At 46.1% G+C, this 24,831-nt stretch overlaps 1 protein-coding gene across 13 annotated transcripts in view; it reads left to right on the top strand.

Annotated features, from left to right (window-relative positions):
* The window catches only part of TIAM1 (TIAM Rac1 associated GEF 1), a 190,702-nt gene that overhangs the window by 87,482 nt on the left and 78,389 nt on the right, over positions 1-24,831 (top strand). For 6 of the 13 annotated variants that reach the window (XM_075770540.1, XM_075770473.1, XM_075770547.1 and 3 more), the window contains one exon: positions 19,386-20,365. In XM_075770540.1, coding sequence (XP_075626655.1) covers positions 19,397-20,365 — 969 coding nt within the window. In that variant the 5' untranslated portion in view covers positions 19,386-19,396. Of the gene's footprint in view, positions 1-3,765; positions 3,913-13,768; positions 13,948-19,385; positions 20,366-24,831 lie in introns of all 13 variants that reach the window. The other 7 variants (XM_075770566.1, XM_075770505.1, XM_075770521.1 and 4 more) reach the window with 2 other exon arrangements.

Genomic DNA, 24,831 nt, shown 5'->3' with positions numbered 1-24,831 from the left:
CTGGGAAAAGTACATGGCGGGGCAGACACTGCAAGCTGGAGTGGAAAGGTACCCTGCAAAAGTGATTATACATTCCTTTTCATGGTTTGTTGTTGGTTTTGGTTTTATTTTTTTTTTTTTTAAGAGGCAGAGAATATGTTCAGGCATGTTAAAACCTGTGTGAGGGAGCGATAATCAAGTGCCTCCCTCCTTTCCCACAGTTGGGCGTAGATAAGACACGCCAAACTTCGCGTCAGGCTTCTTTTGCTGGCAGCCCTCTCCCACGGGGGCCGCTGCATGGCCTCTGCTTTGGGACGGAGAGGGGCGAGGTGCTCCAGGGGCTCTCAGCCTCTTTCCCTCCGCCGGCGGCACACAAGCAGCCCTGGTACCCGTGCGCAGCACCGGTGCCCATCCCCGTCCCTATCCCTGTGGTCTGCCACCCCCTCTCACCACGGTGCTTGCTGTTGACCCCGGGCGGTAGAAACTGGTCTCAAACCACATTTCCAGCCGTCGCTGTAGTAGTTTATTTGTTTCATTTCGAAACCATTGCAGGCACGGCTGGTTTAAATTACTTCTCCCTTGGGACCTGCTGTGCTGATAAGTGGTCAGGCTAAACAATATCCCGCATATTAATTGCTGCAGTGGGATTTCAGGTGATGCTTGAAGGAGCGTCACTCTTGTTTTTAACGTTGTTACTCTTCAAATGTTTTCATTATCTTTAAAAGAGTTTTACTGCCTGCGTATATAAGTATTAATCTAATAATTAAATCTGAAATGAACCCTGAAAGTTAGTCAATCTGTCTGAAACACTGCGAACAAAAGGAGCTCGTCAGCTTTTCGTATCTTTTATAAATATAAGCCTCCAGAACAATTGAACAGACAGAAATCCCACAAAAATGTCACAGTTAATGGATTTACTGTTTGCTACACTATATAAGATTACAGAAGTAGCTAATGAGCTACTGGTAGCTAATTGCAACCCTACAGATGTCACCGTGAGGACGGTGTAGTGGATGCTGCAGCGTGTAAGATAGGCTGAAAGGAGCGATGATTTTTCTCCAGCCTGTGCTGCCTTCCTTTGACTCTCAAAAGTTTAAAGCAATGAACACTTTTTGCAGAGGAACAAGAGGGTTTGGTTGCTTTATGGGTATCCTGCCTGAACGTATCTGCTGTGGGAATTTCAAGTATTTAAAAAACCAGATATATAAGATGTTAACAAGGGTGTTTTCAAAATGCTTTCTGCAAGGTTTCTGTGAAGCATACTCATTTTTTTTTCAAATGGCAAAGTGAGATCTGCTGCCCTGGGACTGCCATCTGGGGCCATGCTGGGAGCCGGCAGCTGGAGAGAGCGGCAGCACTGCCTGCCACTGCCTTTGCTTCCTCCTCCTTCTCCTCATCCTCATTGGGGCCATCAGGTCTCCCAGGCAGAGCAGGGAGAAGGGAAGAAGGAGAAGGAGAAGGAGAAGGAGAAGGAGCCTTCCCCGCAGCCAAATCCTGGTGGGGCAGCCCATGGGAGAGGGGCGAGTGGAGCTGGCTTTAGAGGCGCAGCCTGGCTCGTGACGGGTCTGTGGGCCAAAGAAAACGGTGCTAAAAGTGACTGTAAGGAGATGGTTCTTAGAAACACCAGAGAAATAGCAACTTGTTTTTCTGAGATTTTTTTCCTTCTGTTCTTTGCTCCTTTTTGCCTTTTCCTTTTTTGGTACTAAAGTAGGTGCACGACACAAATGAGAATTTCCAGTTGCAACTCAGAAATGGCGGAAGCTAGGCTAAGCTTTTTGGAGCCTCATTACTTCTTTGGCGGCCTGATGCAGAGCCCATTGAATTAATTTTCCACTGATTTCACTAAGACTTTTGGGCCGGGCACAAGGTGAGGTGTTTAGGAGAGCTGCTGCTTTCTGCAGGCGGCAGGGTTGCTGGGTCATTCATGTGGCAGCTTGTTCCGAGTGAGACCGATATGCATAAGCTCGACAGCGTCCTTTTGAAGGAAAGGATGGTGTCAGCACTGTGGAGGGAGACGTTTTTTCTTCCCCAGACAGACCTGAGGTTTCTGGCCACCCTCGGCACAGCCAGAAGCTGGCAGCCTCGCAGATGGGAAGCAATCGGCTGCAGTATCGCAAAAAGGAGAGCGTTTGTGTTGCAGTGTGTCGCAACAACCGGAGGCTGCTTGGAGCAGCCTGGGTTTTGCACAACAGGGACCAACGGAGTAAAGAGTCACTTTGCCCTCCTGGCAAGCTGAGAGCACCAGGGCTGGCGGAGGAATGATGAAAGGCATCGCGTCACTGAGGGCAGGTGCAGGAGTGGGGTGCAGCAAGGCCAGATAGGTGTTAAGAGCACATCGTGGTGTGGTGCACCAGCACAGCCTCCTCCCAGTGGTACAAAGGCTTCTTCATGCGGCTGGCGCTTATGCCAGCAAAAACCGGCGTGTTTGCTGGAAGAGTTTATTCTAAGCTTGTTTTTTTTTTGGGGTGGGAAAAAAAGGTGTTACTATAAGTCATGTCACAGTTTTGCTCCTATAACTGTATTGCAGTGGCCTCTGCAGGCATAATCAGAGGTCATGCTCCATCAAATTTGTGACTGACATAGCTGTGCTGCAAATACTTGTAACTTAGGTCTGGCCTGAATCTTGAGACGGTGCTTAGATTTCTGCATTGCAAAGTGCTGTCTTTCTCCATTTGATCTACAGAGAATAACTTTTTGGCAAAGATTTTGTAGGATTTGAGTTGGTTGAAAACTGTAAATGATAAAGTGCAAAATACTGGCTTTCCCTCCCCCCCCGCCCCTTTTCATTCAGGTATCTCAACTCTGAAAAGCGGTGGAAAAAACCCCAAGTAAACAAGAGGAGGAGGGAATTGCATTTGAATTATTTTTCTTTCCTTCTTGGGTAGCTTGAAGGGATGTGCAGCCCATCAGTGCTGAGTGACAAGATGATCTTTTAAGTTGGGAGGACTGTCTCTGATGGCAAAATGTCCAGAGGTCACCAGAGCATCTGTAGGTGACTCTGTACTAGAGATCTGAAAACTTCAACAATAAAGGCCTCTGAACCAGCATAAAGACTACTCTCCTTCAAAAAGAGCTGCAAAGGCTGGTGCAAGCACTTGAAAACCAAGGAGTCTTTCTTTGGCTCAATTGTAAAGGTGTCCTTTGCTTCTCTCTTTTGGCCCCTCTTTAAAGGCGTTCCCTTTAAAATTCCTTTTAAAAATGGCAGTAGGCTTTTCTTTGTCTTTGAGGTATATCCACTTGCTGCAAAAAAGTAAGTTACTCCTTCTGCCCTAGGTCTGTAGGATCAGTGTGGAGGTATGGTGAGGCTGTGGCTGCTGGTGGAGTGGACGGCATGGGGGAGTCACCTCTCCTGGTGGCTTTGGCACAGGAGGGAGGAACCGTGGCTTTCAAGAGGACTGAAATTCAGGCTCCCTGATATTATTTTTAATACCTGTTTGAGTAAAAATCACTTTATCCAGTAACACAGTGGGACCTGTGTGCAATACAAGTAAAAACAGTGCTGGGAAATTATTGCCTGCAGTTTGGAGATGGCTCCCTTTGTCAGATGCCATTCATGTGAATTCAGGAACTGTTGTGAGCTCAGGTGGGCTGAATAATTCACTTGTAACGCAGGCATAGGTGAATACAGTCAGTGTGCCCTCAAATACACCATGTGCACATTTACTGCAATTTTTATTTTCATTTGGGCTGGGAATGATGCCACAGAAAATATCAGTAGCTTTCTCAGCTACTAAAATCATCTACTACTCTTTAAATTTAAAGAGGGAACTGGTTATTTTCTTGTAGGACTATTTTGGGCCACATACCAACGTGAAACATTGAAATGATGGAATGACACTTACTACTGCTGAAAATATCAAGTGCTGTGTAGATTTACTGTGTCTTTGTTTGATGGTGTGCCTGATATTTCACCAACCTGGCATTTTTGAAGAGGTACAGCTATTGTTTCGTGAGATGTTTGCATTTCTAATGCATACTGTAGAATTCCTTAAAAAAATCCCACTTAAGCACATTATAATATTTTAGCACCGTATAATGTTTCGTTTATGTGACTATACCCCGCAGTAACTGCTACAGGTAAGAAAAATATTCTTCTTATAAATATTAAGGCAGAACATTTTATTACTGACCTTCTTTTATAAAAAAGGCATTGAACCAGAGCTGACAGTAAGCAGTTTTCCACCAACGTGCTTCAATCAGGCGGCATCTCTCTAATAAATAGCTCTACCGGGTGACTTTCCAGTAATGTTTCACTTCGGGCTAGGCAATCAATTTTTCTTTTTTTTTTCTTTTTTTTTCTTTTTTTTTTTTTTTGTGAATGGCTTATTCACTGAAATGTGGTTTGTGAGTTTGGGACAGCTAAGAAACTCTGGAGCTGGTTATAAGCTGTGGAGAGCGATAGTCAAGTGATACTGTGTCACTGGAGCTCCCAGGTGGGATTAGGAAGATGTGCGGCAGGATCTGAGGCTCTGAGCAATCTCTACAACCACAGGTTTGACCTAAACTCACTCAGTATTTTCAACTGAAAACTTAATTTTCCAGATATTGCAATAAAATAGAGTGGCTTCCCTGCCGTCCCCCCTGCATGCATACACGCACCTGCATGCTCCTTTCCATCTTATACCCAAGAGGATGTCAGTCCTCCAAAACCAGGGAGGTCCAGATGAAAGTCCTCTGCCTGGTGACCTTAAAATCTCCATTTTCCATTTCTGTGGGAGGCACCTTCACAGGAGGTTTTCTTGAGTTACTGCGGTAATGGATGCTCCTGTAACAGTTGTCCTCAGTTTGTCTTGTAATTAGTTGCTTGTGCTTTTCATATAATAATTAAATATTGAGGCACTAAGAGAAAGTGAGAGCTTGGTGCTGGAAAATTCCCACCTAGGATTAGGAGCACCTCTTATTACTCTGATGATACCTTTTGAATTGTTTTCAAAAGAAGAAGAAAAATGAAGCTGGTTTTGGCTCTGTCTGTTCTGTAGGATGTCAGGAGCTCAAAGGTACAAGGCTCACAGCAGCCCATCCGTCAGTGCTGGTTTTGCACGGATTACAGGTAGCTTGTGTGTGCCAGCAGCAACATTTTGCCTTTATTGACCATAGTTTGCGAAACCAGAGGAGAACTTGAACCAATTACTGTGCCTGCCAAACTATGGAGAATTAGCCCAGCTTCATCAATGCATTACTTTTTTCATATTTCTCAGAAAGAGCTTGAGTTTCACACTTTTTGAAAGGATGAGCTTTCTCCCTTGATGCAACTGCAATCCATAGATCCCACCAAGGTTGGTCAGTTCATGAAATCACTTGTAATTGGGCGGTAATCATCTCCTGAGCAAGCTGGGCTTGCTGGTGCACAAACTGCCTCTCTGCTACATGCTTGTGTCCCATTTGACTACAGATTTGTTATTCTAGAGGCAAAGTTTAATCTATCCAAAAGAAATTATTGTGCGAAACTTCTATAGTCTTCAGTCCTCGTCCATTGCAACGTGTCTGAGAGATCACCCTGGTGTGCTCCTTCAGCTCCCGGGCCAGCACCAGTCATGCTGGGACAGCGGGGACCTGCCTGCTGTGCATCTCTCTGTCCTGGCACATCCCATGCACACGCTGGGGGCTGGCTGCTTTTAGGCAGATTGCCCTGCTTGAGCTGAGTACCAGGGCTTGCTGCCTGTCTCAAGGCCATTTGCAAAGGGGAGAGGGTGTGGGAGGAAGGCACAGTCTATTTTAACCTTGCCTTGCTTGGTCAGGATGAAATTACTGTGAATACGACTATTTGAATTTATGATTTTTTTAACCTACCCTTTTCTGCCCGTGAACATAAATCACGTCCTTTAACAGCCTCTTGTTTTGCCACATGAGACAGTCCTGTTGTTTTCGCCTCTCAGAGTGAAGCTCTCTGCTTCATTGTGTCTGCCTTGCTCTTCTTGAAGGTAGTCTGGCCTGTATTAACCTTTGCCACGGATGACGAGGATTGCGCATGTTATTCCAGATGAGGTCAATGTCTTCTGTGGCAGCATTCACTCCTGTTTCTGGTGGGCAAGTCTTGCTTGGTACATCTTTTGATTACATTTGCTTCTTTGTCACTTCTATCACGTCGGGGGCTTATGGTCCTCTGGGATCAATACAAAAGGTCTCTGATGTATTGTGACTTTTTCTAGCTTTGTGTCATCAGCACAAGTCACTGGTACATTTTTTTCTTTGCACGTCATCTTTGAAATCATTAAAAAACCTGATCCCTTGAGCCAGATAATTCTCCTTTCAGCACAGGCTCTTTGCAGAGTTTCTTATGCATATCATAATTCCTATGCCAGTTTTCATCATCTTCAGCTTAACTAGTAGTTTCCTGGAAAGATCTCTGCTGCCGTTTCCTCCTCTGGAAAATGGGTCATCTTGTTGCAGAAAGAGATCAGAGTAGGGTGTCACAATTCATATTGCATTTTATTCAATTTCCTGTTTCTTCCCATGTCGTTCCCTGTTCCATCTCTCAGATGTGTTCTCCAGCCTTGCATGCCATTGAAGCCAGAGAGATGGGTATGTCCTTGCTGGGATCACTTGTTCTCCAGTCCCAGGCAGGATCCTGATCCTCAGGTTTTAATATAAAAATTCTTGTCCATATCCCTGTGGTTGCTTGCACTGCTTCTCTTGTAGTTTTGGGATGCAGATTCAAAACTCCTGCTGACTGGCGCATTTTAAACTCTTTGAATTTTGCTCCTCAGATACCTCAGAGGTGATGATTCACGCGCCTTGCTCCCCCGTGCCTTTACTGAAAATGAAAGCAATGCATTAATTTTATTTTGAGGCCACACTCAGAGCTGACGAGTTTCAGCTTTCCATCATGAAGCTACCTTAGCCTGACTTTTGATGGTTTTGGCTTTTCCTCTCAAAAACATTTGTTGATTGGTCCATTTTTCCACTCTGTGGCAGGACTTGTGCTCCCTGCTTGCATCTTCCCAGGGTGGGGGCTCACCCACTGAGCCCCAAGGGTGTCTTCCCCCGAGATTACCATCCCTCATGGGTTTTGCCCCCTCTTAGTTAAAGAAACAACACCCAACATGTGGCCTTTGGTGTTGTGTGCTCCTCTGGCAGGGGAAGAGCTTTCAGCAGGAGCTGTGTCAGGAGATGTGATGTACGGGTTGTGACTAAAACCGGTAAACCCAGATAAACTTAACTGCGGTGCGGATACATCTCTGTGACAGCGTTTGAGTGATCAGGTTCTGTCAGGACGTGCAAGATAAAATCTGAGTGCTTAATTTAACTTTGGCAGTGGCAAACTGGTACAGACCAGCCAAGTTTTGCATGAATGTTTTCTTTTTTTTCTCGTGCTGGAGAAACGGCAAGGGTTTCTACTATGATAATGCCAGGCTGAGAAACCTGCTCTGTTGCGGTTGGTATCATCACACTAGGTGAAAACAGCAGTCATTTGGTCATATGCTCACTTGCCTCTCCTCCCAGGCTCTGAATAAACAGTAGTTCTAATTCCCAGTGTTGAGTTTTGTGAGGCACGGCTGCCTCTTCACCTGGGGCTCCTTTTTGTTTCTCCCGTCCTCTCTGGCAGCCCTGGCGGGAGCGCTCAGTGCAGGCTGAGGCTGGTTGTCCCATTAGTAGTCCTATTTTTTGGCCTGGGTGAACTCCTATCTTGGGCATCTCCGCCTTTTCCCATCCTGCTATCGTTTCCACCTGGAGATGCCAGAGCAACCCGGCCATGGTATTGGCGACATGCCAGGCAATAAGCTCTCTTATTTTCAGGAAGCGTGTGATATTTAGCTTCTGCTTTCTGTTGGGTAAACGTGGCTTTCCTCCTTGGAGTCTCTCAGTACCCTTTTAAATCGGGGATATGGCCATCTTGAGTTTTTCTGCAGTGGATGAGAGCTCTGTATTTGTGCTTCGCAGAGAGTAAGGGAGTGATGGGAAGTCTCCCCGGCTTGCCTGAGGTGGCACAGGAGGTAGCAGGCTGCCAGGTGGGAACTGAGCCCTGCTCTGCAGCGCTGCGGCTGCCGGCTTCTCCATCCTAGCCCGGCGCAGTGGCCCTGGCAGGCCATGTCAGTGAAGACCAAATCTTGTGAGATACTGATTTAAAAGTAGGACCTTACAGAGAGCGATTCTGGTACCAAAACTTCTGCAAGGCATGCTGTAACCTTAAAAGGACATCCTCCGCTTCGATCCTTTTCCTTGTTATACTTCCCTTGTGGCCTCATCGCGGAAGTTTTTGTTACTTTTACGTCCTTTCTACTAATTATATAGCATACCCTATAAGGCTTTTGTACCTTAGTGAGGTACCTCGTTCTCCATCAGAGAGAGTGTGACCAAAATTTGAAAGCTACTCCGATTGTGCATTCGCCCGAGTTTAATTTGCCACCTGTTTTTCCACAGACCTCTGGAATCCCTCCCTGGTATTTAAGTCAGTATATCTAAAATTAGATACTCGTCTTCATATCTCAGGCACCATCTTAATGATCTGTGTGAGGTCTTTGGCATTGCTTGAAAATCAGATTACTTACCTCTGTGCTTAAATGAGGATATACACGAAACATTTCCTTTCCAATTCCCCCTCCCCTAATTATCGGCCTTAATTTTTTTCCGCAACATTTTAATCCTTCACATCTTGCCTGCAGTGGCTCCCCAGTCACTCAAGCCAAGGGTTTTAATTTTTATTGCCGGAGATCATGGCTCTGGGTGGTTCTTCTGTGCGTGCACGGTCTGCTGTGTGCGGCTCTGCTTCTCCCTCCTCCCTCCTCGGCTGCCCATCCTCAGCTGCGCAGTGAGTGCTTGGGTGGATCCATTTAGGGCTCTGTCTCCTGGTCTGACCATTTTCTTGTTACTTCTAAATAAAGGGGTTTTTAATGCATTTGGCACATCCCATCCTCATTGTGTATCAGCAGTTCTCTGCTCATTTGGCATGAGCAGAAAGTACTTTTCAAGCAAAGTGTAATAACAATAATGCATAACCTTAAGGTAAACAAACATACCACACCTTATTTTTATTTCAGCTGCATTTTGGGCATTCTTTTTTCAAGTAACACACAAACACGCACGCATTCCTTGTAGCTACCTTTCTCATTCTCATCCTCCATGGAGGCCAAGTGGGCTCCTCCTTCCGTGCAGCTCCCCAGAGCGGGTTATAAAACCTCTCCACTTCCCAGGATGCAACGCGCAAGCTGCTGTTCGTCTGCCCCACAGGCTCCAGGGAGTTGCCCTTGTGGCTTCCCATAGATTTGCTTATGTCTGATGATCTGAAATTAGACTCCTTTCCCTGCTTTGCCCTTTTCTGCAAACGTGTAAAACCTTGCAGATTTGCCCTAGGGAAGAAAGGGGGATTTTCCCACCATTAAAAATAAAAGAGAAGGGAAGGGGAAAGACTTAAAATGCATTCAGATACTTGTAAAAATGATTTAAAAACAAACAAACCCACAACCCTGTCAATTATTCACATCCCCTCGTATAAATATAGAAACCCTGAAGAGGGGGCTTTCCCTTGGGCTACCTGTGCTTCTCTTCCATTAATTTATTATCAAGGCCCCATGGTGCTTTGTCAGTGCTATCTCCTGGTTTTGTTTTCTTTAGCTGTGATTTGGGGGTGGTTGACTGTTGGCTATACAGAGGTTTTAGGTCGGACCTTCCTCACTCCCTCTCTTTTTGCCCTTTCTTCCTTCCCTTAGAAATTCTCATAGGTGTGGTGCTACAGCTGGAGGAAGAAGGCTTCCCACGTCTTTCCTTTATGAGTTCTCCACAAAGAGAACGTGGGTTTATTTTTCTTTCCCCTCCTCCTCATCTAGAGCAATCACCCAGCATTGTTCTCCTAACTGTGACAGACATGAAGGTTGCGTGTTAGGGAGATACTTGCAAAGAGGTTTTGCAATTCCAGCTCTGCTGGCCAATTCTTGTGGACCTGTGGATGGTCCCCCCAGCCTTGTCTGGATGGTCATCGTTGTCTGACTCCAGTTTCAGGAGCAGCCATTCTCTTTGACAGGTAGTATAAGCTGTGGTTGGTTTAAAATTTTTCTCTCAAACTAAAAGTTTCTATGATATTTTATATGTCATAGAAAGAAAGCACAAAAAGGAGCATGTTTGTCATTTATTTTCACTGGTTTAAAACTCAACTAGCTTCTTTGATCCACTGGAATTGGTCTTGCAGCTCGGTGTTGTACTACATACAACATTGAGAATGGGGAAGCTTGGAGCATTTCTGAATTACATTTCTGAACCCATGCGTGCACCAAGCCCCCTCATGGAAAGCCGTCTCAGGCAAAGATCTGGGCAGAGAGCAGCCTCCATCCATCCATCCATCCATCCATCTACCCACCCACCCGTCTCTTGTGGGTTTCATTTTGTGGAGGGCAGCCCAGGTGTATGGGATGGGGACAACCAGGGTTGTTAGGGCACCAGGACCCTGGAGCATACTAGAGCATTTACCTTCTTCTCAGGGTAGGTTATTTGATTGATTGATTTCAGCAGCAATTAATATTAACTAGAGGTAATAAAGGCTAACAAAGTGTGGCCTCCAGTTACAAATAAAGGGCCTGATTCTCCATTTCAGGAGATGGGATCGAACAGCAGAGTTACAATGGCACAGAACTGGGATCGTGGGTGGGGAATGCAGCCCAGAGCCACTGATTAATATTAAATAGTTTCTGTATGAAATGACTACTGCTTTCTGTCTATGTATATACATCCTGATGGCTTATGGTAGATTTACCAAGGGCTTCTCAAAGCTTAATGACCAACTGATGTCACATCTGCCATTGCATTTGGAATCTGACAAAAACAATGCATCATAAAATCAGAAAATAAAAATAGAACTAAAAGAGAGCTGTCCTTCTAGCCAACTTTTCATGTTCACCGGACAAGGGGATATACTTGCATACTAATTTTTCCTTGCTGGAAGGAAGGGTTCTGCTTTGAAAAGAAGGCTTTTAGAAAACTGCAGCTTCCATAGTTTTCATCCATTAATGTTCACGTACAGTGTCCGCAAGCAAAAAGAAAACAGGCGTGCTGGTTTTTTTCCTAATCTCTTGGCATTGTAAAAGTCAAACCTCTCTTTGCTGTACCTAGAATCACAGGTAGCAGATGTGATGAATAACAAGGTGCTCCTTTAATATATTCTCCTTCTCTACTATGCATTCATTTGATCCATTCATGGTGGTTTGCTGCGAGCTTCCTCAGTTTGGATTGACCTGTGTTGCTGTGTGATGAGCCCTGTGGGAACTCCTTGGCCTGATTTTTCAAGGCGCCGTTTTGTGGCTATGAAATAAATACAGCTGTGCTACTTCCAAACCTTCAAAGAACAAGAGGAGTTGCATTGATGTATGTAGACATCGGCATAGCTGCATGCATACATGCGTCACAGATGTATACATATGTGTGTGTCCATGTATCTTTGCAGGAGTCAGCTCTAAGACTATTTTATCTTGAGCATAGAAGTTTGAAAATCTTGATTTGATGTTTCTTTTTGAATGAGATGAACTGTTCCACATGTGAATGTTTACAACTCTTCATCTACCCTGAGAACAGTTATGGGTGAGTTACCGGTGGTCTGAATGTGCGGTCGGCTTCCCCCTTGGTCAGGCTCTACTGACAGAGTAAGCGTCCACACGAGCAAACGTGTCCTGTGAGGGGAAGGGCTCTGTGCTGGGAAGCGAGCCATGGAGCTGTGCTTGTGTCTGCTTCTGCCTTTCCTCCTGATGGAGGAGCATGGGCATCCCCTTTTGCCAAGACTTTGTTGGAGGGAAGTCCTTGTCTGAGGCTGCTTCAGCACTGCAGACCTCCAGAATTTCTGCTGCGGCAGAGCCTGAGCTGTTGGGGTGAACCAGGAAGCACGGGGGCGAGGACCGTTCCAGTGCAGATTAATGGCAAAGAGAAGTATAAAAACCTGATGTTCTTTTTGAAAAGTATGACTTGGTTTCATTTGGGAAAGACTCTTCCAAAGTTACTAGGGAAAAAGCTACTTGTAAAAGTTACTAGGAAAAAAGCTTTTCAGGAAAGAATCCGTGGGTAATGATAAATCTTTCTCTTGTGGAGGAGGAGAGGCATTGTCTTCTCATCTGCTCATGGCAAAGGATATTGCCAGCCCTTCAGATGTACTGGAGAGTAGCGAGGATTTGGATAATCCAGTACCCAGTTATAAACATCTACTTTAGATCTTCCCACCTTTTTAACAAATGAGTGCAAGAAGAGAATGATTTTTGTCAGGGGAGCACAGGCACTGTGTGGAACAGGCAACGTTGTAGTTGGTTTCTCACAGAAGTGACCAGCGTTTGCTTCAGCCCAGAGCATATTTTTCTGAGTGAGTTACAAAGTCCTCAACAGCCGCTTCAGGATGGAAAATTTGATAAAGTTTGGCTATGTCTGGTTTTTTACTTCTTTTGGACAAGTTTTCTGGGGCAGCAGCAGACAGATCTGAAAAAAGATGGTCGCAATGCCCTTTCCTTTGGAGGTGAGGAATGCACATTGCAGGGTTGCTCATCATGCGGTGGATGCAGGTGGGAAGCCTCTTGCCTGTAGGACCTTGTTTGTCAGCAAGATTCCCGTCTTGCAAATTATTGGCAGCTGGCATGGTAAGGAGTCCATTTCAATATAAATGAGCTTCATTTTATTAATTTCTGCCAGCTCCTGAGCAATTCATGAACTGCTTTTCAAATCTCAACCAACAGCTTGGGGGAAGAGGGGGAGGTGGGGAGCGGAGAGGGGACCATGAAGGAGGGAGAAAGAAAATGAGAATGTTTTTAATTTAGAAAGGAGCCGGTGACTCTCATCTCTTTTGAGAATCCAGCCAAGACTGTGGATCACAGTTTCCCCACCAAGCAGCTCTAATAACATGAAGGGCATCAGTAATCTCTTCCAAGGTTTTTTGTTCCTTGAGACATTGGGAAGAGTTTGTAACTCTCAAAACTCTGCATGCAGTGTTGAGTTGATGTTTCACGGCTGGTGTTTGGCTGGGAGAAGAGGGAGTTGGGTGATTTGAGAGCACCCAGCTCTCCGGTGAGTGTGTGGTTCTTGGTATCTCACAGGACTGGCTCTTGAGCTGGCGTACTTGCAAGGGAGCTTGCCAGTGGTATCAGGCCAAGAAAAGGCTGGGATTTGGTACCCACATGAGTGCACACATGTGTGTAACTTGAGGACTATTCTTCTGACTTGTCTTAGATCTAAATAGGTGCAGACTGGTCTCTTGTATCCCCGCCTTAGTGAATGCAATTAACCCAACGATCCTTTCACCGTGCACAAAAATGCATGTAAATGCTCTGCCCTACATGTCTGATTTGCCCTTGAAAAATGTTAATGAAATCCCTGCTTGGATAACCGCCCTTTTCATAAATTAGAGTCTGCGCAGAGAAATCTCCTCTGAGGTCTTCCAGTTTCGGGCCTGAGCCCTGGGCAGTGGGGTTCCCCCTTGCTGCCAGAAGTTAAACCCTGGTTTACTGGAAGGTGCCTTTCTTGGCGATTGGCTTTGGATGCAGGTGTGTTTTTGGACCTGAGATTTTCTAGCCCTGCCTGAGACAGGCCGTCCTCAGCAGGGGCATGCTAATGTCTATGGGGATTTTTATTGTGCATAGTGGTGGGAAGAGGAATTCTCTGCATTCAGTACTTTGGGCTGACGGCGCTTGACTGGGGTTTTTCATTTATTCTGCCATCATCAGATTCATCATTCAAATTTAAGCACAGCATTCACATGCTGTATTGCACGGTGTTTCTTAGGTAAGTGATGATAACAGGACCTGGCAGAAGATGCCCTCCTGTATAGCCCGTTCCTGCTAACCCTTTGTCTGATTTTTTTTTTTTTTCTTTCTCCCCTCTTTCTCCCCAGGTTTTTGGCATATAGTCATAGACTCTGACGCGAGAGTAATGAAGTCGCTGAGTGGCAGGTGCTGACAGCTTCTGCAGTCCCAGTAACTGTTCATTTTGGTATCATTTGCAATTCTATACCTCTAAATGCCACAGCTCTCTTGGGGAAGGTTGCGCTGGACACCAGTACTGCCTCGGAAGGTACATGTGTGTCCGTATATTTGTCTTTAGGACTTTGCTGTGTTGCATAATGGTTCGCGGGGAGGGGAAAAATTGGATAAGCTGCATGGGGATTATGGTTACGCCCGTTTAGCAATACAAAGGCATTTAAATGGCTATCAAGCAGCTACTGATGACATCTCTTCCTCCCTCTCTCCTCCTCTTATTTGAATTGCCTGCAGGGCCTTTTTGGAGTCCATCCCGTGCTTTAACATATGTAAGAGCGGCTTACAAAAACGAAATGGCTGGTTAAAAGGTTCTGATTTGAAAGCAATTAAATATGCTGCTGGAGTTTCCGAGAAACTCAAAGGCTTAGTGTGGAATTTCAGCCTCTCTCTTGCCCTTTTGAAAAAGCACATTTTAATTACAATAAAATGTGTATGTTCACACTTGGTTATTAGTCTTGTACATTTTTCTATGTGGTTCTTGTGAGTTCAGTAAAAATCTTTGTTGTTGGCTGGCAGATTTTAGCAAAAGTTTATTTCTGTAGGCTCATTGCTCGCTATGGATTTAATCATTGTTCTGGTTCTCACAGCCTTCAAGCTCTACTCCAGGAGAAAAATAAAGATTTGTCACCAGGGCCTCCCACTACAATCTAATTTTAAATTTGCAATCTGTTGTCTTGCGAGGTGCTTCAAATTTGGTTGGAAAGTTAATATATTTCAGATTTTCTTCTGGAATCCAAAGGCCCAACTTTTTGCAAGTTTGAGAGTTAGTAACTTAGGTTTAGTTGAAATGAGTATTTTGGTTTTGTAATTATTTTAAGAAATATTTAATATTGGGGAAAGGGAAGATAATGGAAAGTGACTGTTTTCAAAGACAATGTATTCTTTGATGGGGCCATCATCAGTGGTCATCTAGAATGTGATCATCTTTATGTGTAACCTTTTTATTTAAGACTCATCCAGCAAAATCTCAGCAGTTCAGCTAGAGTTCAGTCTGTCTGTCCAGGGTAGCTGATGTAGGGAACACTGTTTTTTTCCAAAGCTTTCCTGCAGAATTTGTGTTCTGCTTGCTGATATCCTATTGTTGATATCTATCTTTAAGTTTTAATTTAAAAAAAACCCAACAAAACCCACAACTCAAACCCCTGTACTGTCACTTGACGTGCACACTGGCTAAAAGGTGACTTTCCTGGCCCTGGTCCCTTGAAGACTTTCACAATTTTGTCATTTTCCATGCTCTGAAGTGGGAAGGAACAAATCTTCTCAGAGGGGGCCCTGTCCCAGAGCAGCCAATAGCGCTGTGGTCAGGTTGCCTCTCGAGGATATGGACGAACAAGTTGCCACCCCTCATTTGCCTGACTTGGGCTGCAGATATGAATCTTGATCTTCCGCGTCTTCGGCAAGCGACTGAGTCACCCAGCTGGTGCCTCGTCCAGGAGACGTGCCTGTCTCCCCGCTTCGGTTTACAAATCTCTCCTTCTTGGAGCAGAGGAGCCTTTCATCAAAAGCGGTCTATTCCCATGAAAAGTTTGGGTTTTGATGAATCGACATTTTCTGCTGAAAAATTTCCAACTAGTTCTGCTTGCAGTGCGTGGTCTGTGCGCGCTAATCTCTGCTAGCTTCAGAGAGTAATTCAGAACAGATTTTTGATGCGTCGCAATACTTGGTCAAGCGCGACAGACCTGTTTAAAGCATCAAGACATGTCACACTTGATTTATGTTGTATCCTGGTGGTACCTTGATAGGTCTTTAATGGTCACCTTTGGATTTGGCGGGTGAGCTAACAAGGGGAGCCTTTGTCCTACCGGCATTTGCGTGCAACTCCCATTAACATTACTCATTTTCTTAATTTGATACAGATTTTTTTCATTGACTGTGCTAAATTCAGTTAAGCCGTAGACAGGCAGCATCTGGCAGCTGTAGCTGGAGCAGTTTAAGACGTTGCTGCCCCCGGGGTGTCTGCCTGCTGCCCCTGGGAGGGGGAGGTTGGGGCTCCCCTCCCCTGCCCAGCGCCTGCTCCTGCTAGCTGAGGACACTGGCATCTGCTGCAGTGCGAATTCACATCTTTCAGGGCTGCCCTTCCACATCTGCCTGAGCTGACCTTACAGCTCACTGCTGCCAAAAGATGGGGGAGGTGCCACTCGCTGTCCCCTGTTCCCCAGCTCCCGTGTCACCTTCCAGCCGTGCTGCCCCATCCTCGTCCCACTGTGTCCCCAGACGGGCACCCTTGTGCTGCCTCTGGCACATGCCAGTTGAATTCACTATCACAGCAAAAATAAACTAATAGACTAAGTCTTCCTCCCCCCCTTTTTTCCCCCCTTGGGTTTTTTTTTCTGCTGGTTTAGCAGACTCAGCTGCATGAGCACCTGAATTGGTTGATGGAAATGCTCAGCCAGAAATGCAGAGGGGAGGTGAAAATGGGGGTGAGAAGGTAGGAGGAGGGGTCCCTTCCAGGGGCAGCTGTTTTTCTCAGGCACCCCACAAGCGGCCAGCCTCAGCTTTACCCGGTGGGGTTGACCGTCCCCACTCAAGGTGGGCTCAGCCTGTTGTGCCCTGCATCTCGCAGGGGAGATTGCCTCTGACGAGAGATGGTGACAAACTGCGCCGTCTTGCATCGCTGCAGCTGGATCAACTGCACTGTTTCTGCCTGTGGCCCCACTGCACCCACCATGAAGAACATGCAAACCTGCAGCGTGAAGAACATGCAAACCTGCAGCGTACGCGGGGGAAATCACTGGGATTAGAGTAAGGCCTCTTCAGTCGTCCTTCCTAGGTGCAGGAGGAGGTATGGGCTAATTGCTGGGATAGATAGCCGTCTGGGGGATTTGCAAATGCGTCCTCACCTAAAGCACCAAGCCATGGAATTAAAAAGGGACAACTCTTTACTTTGAAGTCTGTCACTTCTTGCCACTATCTAGCAGATACTTCTCATTGTGTGAAATCGCTCAGTAAACATTCCTGCCGCCATCTGCGGAGAGAAGACTTCCCTCCTTCCACGAGAGTGTTTTCTAGCAGTGTTATTTCCTCACGGGACACAGCCTGACTGCTGCTCCTTTCTGCGCCAAGACATTTGTGGTTCTGTTGCTTTTTGACTGGGTGAAATTTTGCCCGGTGTGCACGGAGACTACGTTGAAGTGGTGGCACAGGGCTGCTTTCCGTAGCCACGCTGCCCAGTGTTTTCATCAGCAAGTGTGCCTCGCCGTGCGATGTGCGGGGGATGCTCCTGCCCTTCAGCAGCTCTGTTTCTGAAGGTAAAGAGCCACTTTTCAATCATTCAGGGTTTCAAAAGCACTTTTAAAACTGCTCTTTCTCCTTAGATAGGTACTGAAGTGATGGCTGCATGGCTGGAGACTGGGGTTAAATGGTTGCATGCTCTGATGGGCTTTGCAGCCAGTGGAAATCCTGTCGAATGAAGGTGTGGTTAGCAGGAATCTCAGAATCAAAGCAGCTAAAAGCATTATCCTGTGAGGGTTTCTACTGCAAGATGGGGAGTGTTGAGATCTGGTTTTAGGCATCAATGTGGAAGACAAAGTACAGTTTTTGTGCTATAAAATGTTTTAGAAGCAAACGCTAGCTGACATTTGTTTTTCGTCCGGGCCATGTCAAAGGGCTGTAGATTTTAAGGAATAATAGACCCTGTCTAGGGATTTATAATGCTGTCATTTTTTTTTAGATTAAAACTTGCCCTCTGTTCAGCGCATTTGTTTTTCTAAACCATGCATGATAACCAAGTTTCATGACAGTCAATGGGAGTTCAGCCATTAATTTCAGTAGATGTAGGGTATTTCCTGGTATAGTTTACTTGACATGCGATTATATTTATTTTAGATACAGAAATATCCAGATATTTATGGAAGTGCCTGTTGCTCCAGCACTGAACAGATTTTTAGCCTCAGACATGACCTGCTTAGCTGAGTAGAAGGGTAGAGACGTACAGTCCTCAGACTGTGGTCGGAAGTATCACTACAGAAATTCAGTTCCACCATACGTGTCCAGGGCAGCCTACAGCAGAACTGCTGTGCCTGTGTTTAGCACAATCGATTCCTTGCTTTCTGTGTAATTTATGTAGGGCTAATTCAGTTCTGTGCAGCAGCGATAGTGTGTATTTAGATAGTGAGGGAAAATACACGAGCACATTGATTCTGTCAGCACCTGGCTCAATACCCATCGGAGCATCCTGTTAAAGGAGAAGAAATCGCCCCAAGAAATTAGAAACTCCAGATTATTTTACTGTCAGGGCAGCTTTTTTTTTTTTTTTCCAGCCAAGAACTAATAGAAATACCTCAAAATGAGGAAGTTTTGCCTTGGAATTTCTGTTCAAGATTTATGGACTGTGTATCTAGGTGTAATTGTCTTGTGTGTAATTCAGGATCTCCTATTTAATTTTGAATGGCCATGTACTTTAGCATTTACTTTTCATGTTCTTCTTCTTGCTCTTTGACCAGAAGGAGCCAATACTACTGATAAAATATTTCTGACATTTGTTGAGTGAGATCACAGACCTCAAAGTGTTTTTCAAGGTTGAATCCAGATCATCACTCCCATCTGCTGGATGGGAAACCTGTTTCATGGCAGGACACGCGCAACTGAATAATGCAGGAGGCTAGGTACGGAGATGGGGACAGAAACTCAGTCCCTGCGTTCCAGCTCAGTTTTCTCTTTGCTAGATCAAAGCGCTTAGATCTAGCTATCTGCTTCAGAGTGAGTGGGAAGGAAAGGTTATTTTTGTATAGTCTGAGTCACTCATGCTAATTTATTTTTCATAATATGGCTTTCTTGTGTGGGGCTCTCTGTACCTGCTTAATGTTGCACTGTTTTTTTGTTCCAGAAACCAAACCTATCATTAGCTTGCTGCCGAATAGTTGAATTTGTACTTTGACTATTTGGTGCTTCAACTCGCAGTTCCTAGCAAAGAAAAAGTGAAATAAACCTGTGTGTTTATATATATGATATAGGCCTCAGATAAAGGCATATATCCATCTACTTTTTGGCATCTCGTTACATGCAGATAAACAATAGCTGTTAATTTTTTTGAGTTTGTAGTCTTGGCTGGAATTGCCAAGCTAATGCTAAGAGTCAAGTGAACGTGTGCAGAGCTGAGATGATTGCCAGTGCTCTTTGGTGGTAAATTGGCTCCAGTTCACACCAAGCTTCAAAGTTCGATCGTTCCCTCTTCTACACTCTTCATTTCTACCAGCATAGCTATCGTCTGGCTTTTTCCTATGTACTGATTTATCTGAGTTGTAGTCATAAGTTTGCTGGTACGGTCGCTGGCTCCCTTTAATTAATTCTGTGGGATTAATTGCTGCTGTTAAAGCACGTCCTGCAAAACCCAGTGGAAGCTGTGGTGTAGGTTTTGGAACAGGTTCATTTAAAAAAAAAAAAGCTCTTTTGGGTGTACTGGGCTGTCCGTGTGTCTTCTTGCCTGCATGTTTGGTTGCCGCCTTTAATGGTCCCCGTTCTTTCCCCTCGCAGACTGTGACGCCATGGGAAACGCGGAGAGCCAGAGTGTGGAGCACGCTTTCTATGGAGACAAGCACGCCAGCCTGGGCCGCAAGCACACTTCCCGCTCCCTTCGCCTCTCCAATAAAGCATCTCGCCGGACGCGGCACGCTTCTTCCGGAAAAATTATCCACCGTAACTCGGAAGTGAGCACCCGCTCCAGCAGCACCCCCAGCATCCCCCAGTCCCTGGCAGAGAACGGCCTGGAGCCCTTCGCCCAGGAGGGCAACCTAGAGGACTTTGGAAGCCCCATCTGGGTGGACCGTGTGGACATGGGCCTGCGGCCCATTTCCTACCACACCGACTCCTCCGTTACCCCCAGTGTGGACAGCAGCACCGTCCTCACCGCCGCCTCTGTCCAGAGCATGCCCGACTCGGAGGAGAGCAGGCTCTACGGGGACGAGCCACCGTTCCTGGCGGAGGGCGACGGGAGGTCACATCGATATGCGGCCAATGGGACAAACTTCATGGAGACGGCCAGCTTCAAGAAGAAGCGCTCCAAATCGGCCGACATCTGGCGCGAGGACAGCCTGGAGTTTTCGCTTTCCGACCTCAGCCAGGAGCATTTAACAAGCAACGAGGAGATCCTGGGCTTGGCTGAGGAGAAGGATGCCGAGGCCACCCGGGGGACGGAGGCCAGCGACAGCCCCCAGCTGCTGGTCGCCTGCCAGCGCGCCAACTCTATGAGTGACTTATATTCCCCCAAAACCCCGAGTGCTACCATCAACGGAGGCCCGCGAAATGCCTTTGGAGGATACTGCCGGAATTTGGTGTCCGACATCCCGGATATCGGGAGCCATAAGATGGCATCAGTTACCACTGAGGATGCGCCTTCCTACAGCAATTACAATACACTGCCCTGTAGGAAATCCCACTGCCTTTCTGAAGGGGCCACGAACCCACAAATTAGCCATAGTAACAGCATGCAAGGCAGAAGGGCGAAAACTACTCAGGTAAGGCAGTTCTATTCTATGTAAAACAGAAGCATGTGGCATTTGCTAAGCTGTTTCTGTAGATAAAGATATTTCAGGTTCTTCCAGGCTCTGTTTTTCTTCAACACTCCCTTTCCAAGAAGGAGGCTGTACCCAGGAGAGAGCTGAACTAATTGGACTCTGGAACTAGCTTGATCCCATCTCTGCTCCGTTCCTTATCTGCAGCTCTGTTTGGGCCTTTTCTGCTCTTCACTGCCTCTGGAAAAGATAAATCTGCATTTGCCAGCTAAAGATTTTCCTGTGTGTTCTGCAGTGCTGACAGTGCCTTTTTTTCTTCCAGGGTAGCTGCCAAAACTGATCACTCTGCTCGGGGAGCTCGCACGCGGTAGTTGTGTCTGCCCTCCCTGCCCCGTTGCCCTCCCCTGCCTGCACATATGCAAGCACTCCTTGGCTCTCGTGGCTGGAAGCAAAGGAGAAACCTGCGAGTGTTTCTCCTCCTCTCTGTCGTAAACACTCACTGGGCTGACATTTCACTCTTGTAATTACCCTGTGTTCACATCTGTGCAAAGCATCACCCAGAAACAGTGCTGTCCCATTGCAGGAGACAGCCAGTCCTGCAAGCCACGATGCTCGCCGCTGTAAACTGAAAAATGAAGGGACATGTATGGAGAAGATGCTGCTTCTCCTAGCCAGGGAGGATGTCATACCCTTCATCCTTCATCCTTTTAACAGACATCACAGAGCCAAGATAAGCTTTTCTATCTATCTGGTGCCCCTCCCGCACTCCAAACACCAGTCCTGTGACCTTTGCTTTGACGGCTGCTGTAGGGTCTTCATTATGTTTTGCCCTGTTTTTCTTGGCCGTGTTCTGCCTGATAGAATTACACAGCACTGCCTTGCGCTGCAAACAGCAATTGTGCTTACAGTTAAGTGGCAGACTACTCTTAGAGAGGGGGAAGAAGGAGCTACAAATCCTGCTCACCTGTACAAGCTGCATGTGGCATACATATTGCGGGCATACCGCACTTGGTGTAAGTTAATTTGGCTTGCTGGATCTTCTCAGAGCAGTGGTCCAGCCGCCTACTGGGAGACACTGGCCGTGGCATTTTTTGCATGCACTATTTTCTAGCTGTGGGCACCGGCTCAGAAACATGGCCGGGGCACGCAGACAGAACAGTCTGACAACGTAGGTCAGGGCTGCGCACCAGATTGCATGCTTCAGCAGCTCCCCTGATTTTGTTGCATGGTTTCTCCTATATATGCCATGCAGTGTACACACACCGTGCTGCGTGACCTAGAAAAAGAAAAAAGCAGCACGTTGCATCAAGGTCGGAGGCCGTCAGGCTCGCGTCCTGCTGCCAGGCTGAGCTGTTGGCAGGACACCAGCGTTAGAGATACCAGGCTAGGCAGCCTGAGTCAGGCAGGTTGCAGCGTGCTGCAGCGGAGGTGCAGGGCTGCGGAGGCGCGGAGGGCTGTTGGAGGACAAGAGGAGCGTGTGTGTGTCCATCGGCTGGCACTGACTTGTGAGAGCTGATGGGAAGGGGTTGCTGAGTGGCTTACTAGCTGTGCTTGATCTGCGCAGATATGCCGCTTCTAAATATAAAAATGACAGCTAAAACAGATGCTGCAGCGTCCCACAACAGCAGCTTTGTACTTCAAAATCAGCTCTTTATTTTTAGAGGTATTTTTATGGTGTGAGCGCAGAAGCCCTTTGGTGCTCCATCAAGGCAGTGCAAGATAAAAAGCAGGAGAACAAGAAGAAGCAGCAAAAAAAAGGATGTTGTTTGGCAGCCTTGAACGTAGCAGCTTTCATGAAGATTGTTAGATGCAACTGCTGCCTCCAGCCCTCTTTCAAGTGTATTTAAGAAAAAGAGCGCAGTGTTGCTGGTGAACAGCGAAGCATTTGTTTTTCTTCTTGGTGCCTATCTTGGCGTTAAGAAGATTCCTCTGAGGCACTTAGTGAAAGTCACAAATTTGCGTAGCATTTTGCGAGGCCTCAGCTATACCCAGGGAAATCACTTTGTGGGTCTGGTTTCACTAGATGTATCTCCAGAGCTCGGAGACGGTGGCTATAAGGAGTCTCGGCGGTGATTATTACCACATATAAATTCAACAAAATTAAAGCTTTGGAAAGGTCAAAATTCCTTCCAAGTCTTTAATCCTAGCAGCATACAGTAGGTATAAGATACTTGTCAGCAATGAAGTCATGTTAGGCCAAGCCTACCTTTAGCAAGCTTAGGGAAATGACTATCATTATGTGTTTGATAGAGCTAAAAGGAAGTCCAAATTTGCACACAAAGTGAAAGGACTAGTTCCTTGGTGAACCTGATTAGGTGGCTTTGGATGGGGTGAGAGCAGGGAACCTACCAACCTGTCTCCATACCAGATCCCCAGTCTGACAATATCTCAGCACGTTGCACACCTTTACTCAACACCCCCGGTGTGAAGTAGAGCATGATGGTTACCCTACCTGAGATGGTGGAAGCTGAGACAAAGAGCCAAGGGCCTTACTGCTTTGCTGTTAATGTGCAAATTGGCACTCTGTTGGCCTGTGCCAGCCGATACTTGGTCACAGTTTGGGGAATTTTGTTGCCCTCTGCCCTTCCTAGTCTTTGAACAGTTTCTCAATGGACTTCACACTCTTGATGACCACCTTGAGCATTGCCCCAGAGCCTGCCATACATGTCCTTATGCTGTAAAATATTTCATGCTGTAAAACATTTCATGCTGTAAAAACAATTTAGTCGACTGAGGCAAAACTTTCATGTTTTTTCCAGCCTTTTGAACTGCCTCCCCCCATCCCAATCCCACAAAATAATAGTTATGTCTTAGGGCCACAGGAGCATCGCACAAAGGTGACCCAGGGCTAACTGTAATACAATGTTGCATGCAGTTTTCCCTCTTGACCTACAGGCCACTGACCTGTCACTGTCCCTGTGTTATTTAACAGTGCAGAGGTAGCTCCCTTGTTCAAAGTCACCTAATTGAGCCTTGTAGCTAGGAGTGACGTTTCTGCCCAGATCACTGTTGCCCATCCTCAGCAGCTGAAGCTCTGCTCTTATTAAAGTAATTCTGTACATCTCAGTCTGTAGTTTGGAAAACATAGCTATTTTCAACCTAAATATAATTCTTAATCAGATTGACCCAGATCACTATTGCCCATCCTCACAAGAATCTGGTTTTGTATTTACCAGTGGGGTTTTTTTTCAGTTTTTTGAAAGCTGTAGCTGGGATATTTGCATGATTTTTTTAGTCTCACGTGCCCTGGTGCTAGAAATACTGAAAGGTCCCGATGGCCACTTGTAGGTTGTTTTTCACTAGTCTAGTTCCCCAAGAGGTCCCTGAAAGCAGGAGATGCCGAGCACAGTTAAGTCTGAGACCGTGGCAACAGGCTTGTGCCATTGTGTTTGAGTCCTGAATCCAGCCACAGTTACATGCATGTTCATCTATATGCACATTGTCGTATTTTCTATACAGGCTAAATTTATTAGAAGTTGTCAGTAGCTGTCATTTTTGACCACTGCTGCTGGGAAAACACATCCTTGAATGCATCACAGAAAGGAGATGCCGGAATCACAGCCATACGTGTTTTGTTATAATGCCATATCCCTGGGTTCTTTACAAGTACGTGGTTTAGATTAAATAAAAAAAAAAAAAAAAAAAAAGAAAATCTCTCCCTTCCAAATCTAAACCTTAAATTGAGCTGTGGGAGTCACTTTCCACTAATTGAGAAGGAGAGGTTTTTAATACTGGAGAAACAATTATATTCAATATGCACAAGTGATTAATATTCACAGGGGGGCTTTGGGGCACCCACGCAGCAGTTCTGTTTTTCGTAACATTTTAACATTAAGGGTTCAGATTTGCTGAAGAGACTTCCCGGAGAGCTCTGCTGGGATCATGTTTGGCTTTTGGAGCTGATGTGATGTAGGTGGAAAAAGCTTAATTGGCTGACATTTTCACCCATTTTCGCTTGAAGGGAGACAAGCTCCGGTTGGATACAGCTTGTTCTTAGTGCAGGTTGTGAGATCCCCAGAATCCTACAGCCTACTTCTTGGGATCCAGATTTTGTGAGATGGCCCTGTGGTGTCCTGCTTGCGACTAAACATCTGCCTGCAGGAGACTCCGCTCCCCACACCTCCTCCTCCTGGTGGATGTTCAGAGGTGAATGTAACCACATGCTCCGCTGCTGTTAAGAGTCCTAATTGAAGTCTCAGGAGGGGAATTAGGGAATGGAAACCTTGAAATACAGTTTTGTGCCACTTGCAAGCCTGTCTTGCCACCTCCTTATTCCATGTTCCCGCTCTGTGGATAATTTCTGACTGCTCTTTTCTGTAGGCCATCAAATTGGGGGATACAGTCTCGCGTAGGGCATGAACCTCTTTTGACATTTCAAACTCCACTACAAGGGCAGTCAGGTGAAGACATCCAGCATGTACAGAAGATGTTCTAGTCACGTGGTAAAATCTGCTTGCCAGGCTGTGGTG

The sequence above is a fragment of the Balearica regulorum genome, chromosome 1 (genome assembly GCF_011004875.1).
Source record: "Balearica regulorum gibbericeps isolate bBalReg1 chromosome 1, bBalReg1.pri, whole genome shotgun sequence".
Classification (NCBI taxonomy): domain Eukaryota; kingdom Metazoa; phylum Chordata; class Aves; order Gruiformes; family Gruidae; genus Balearica; species Balearica regulorum.
The sequence above is the reverse complement of the archived record's forward strand: the minus strand, read 5'-3'. Positions and strand labels throughout refer to the sequence as shown.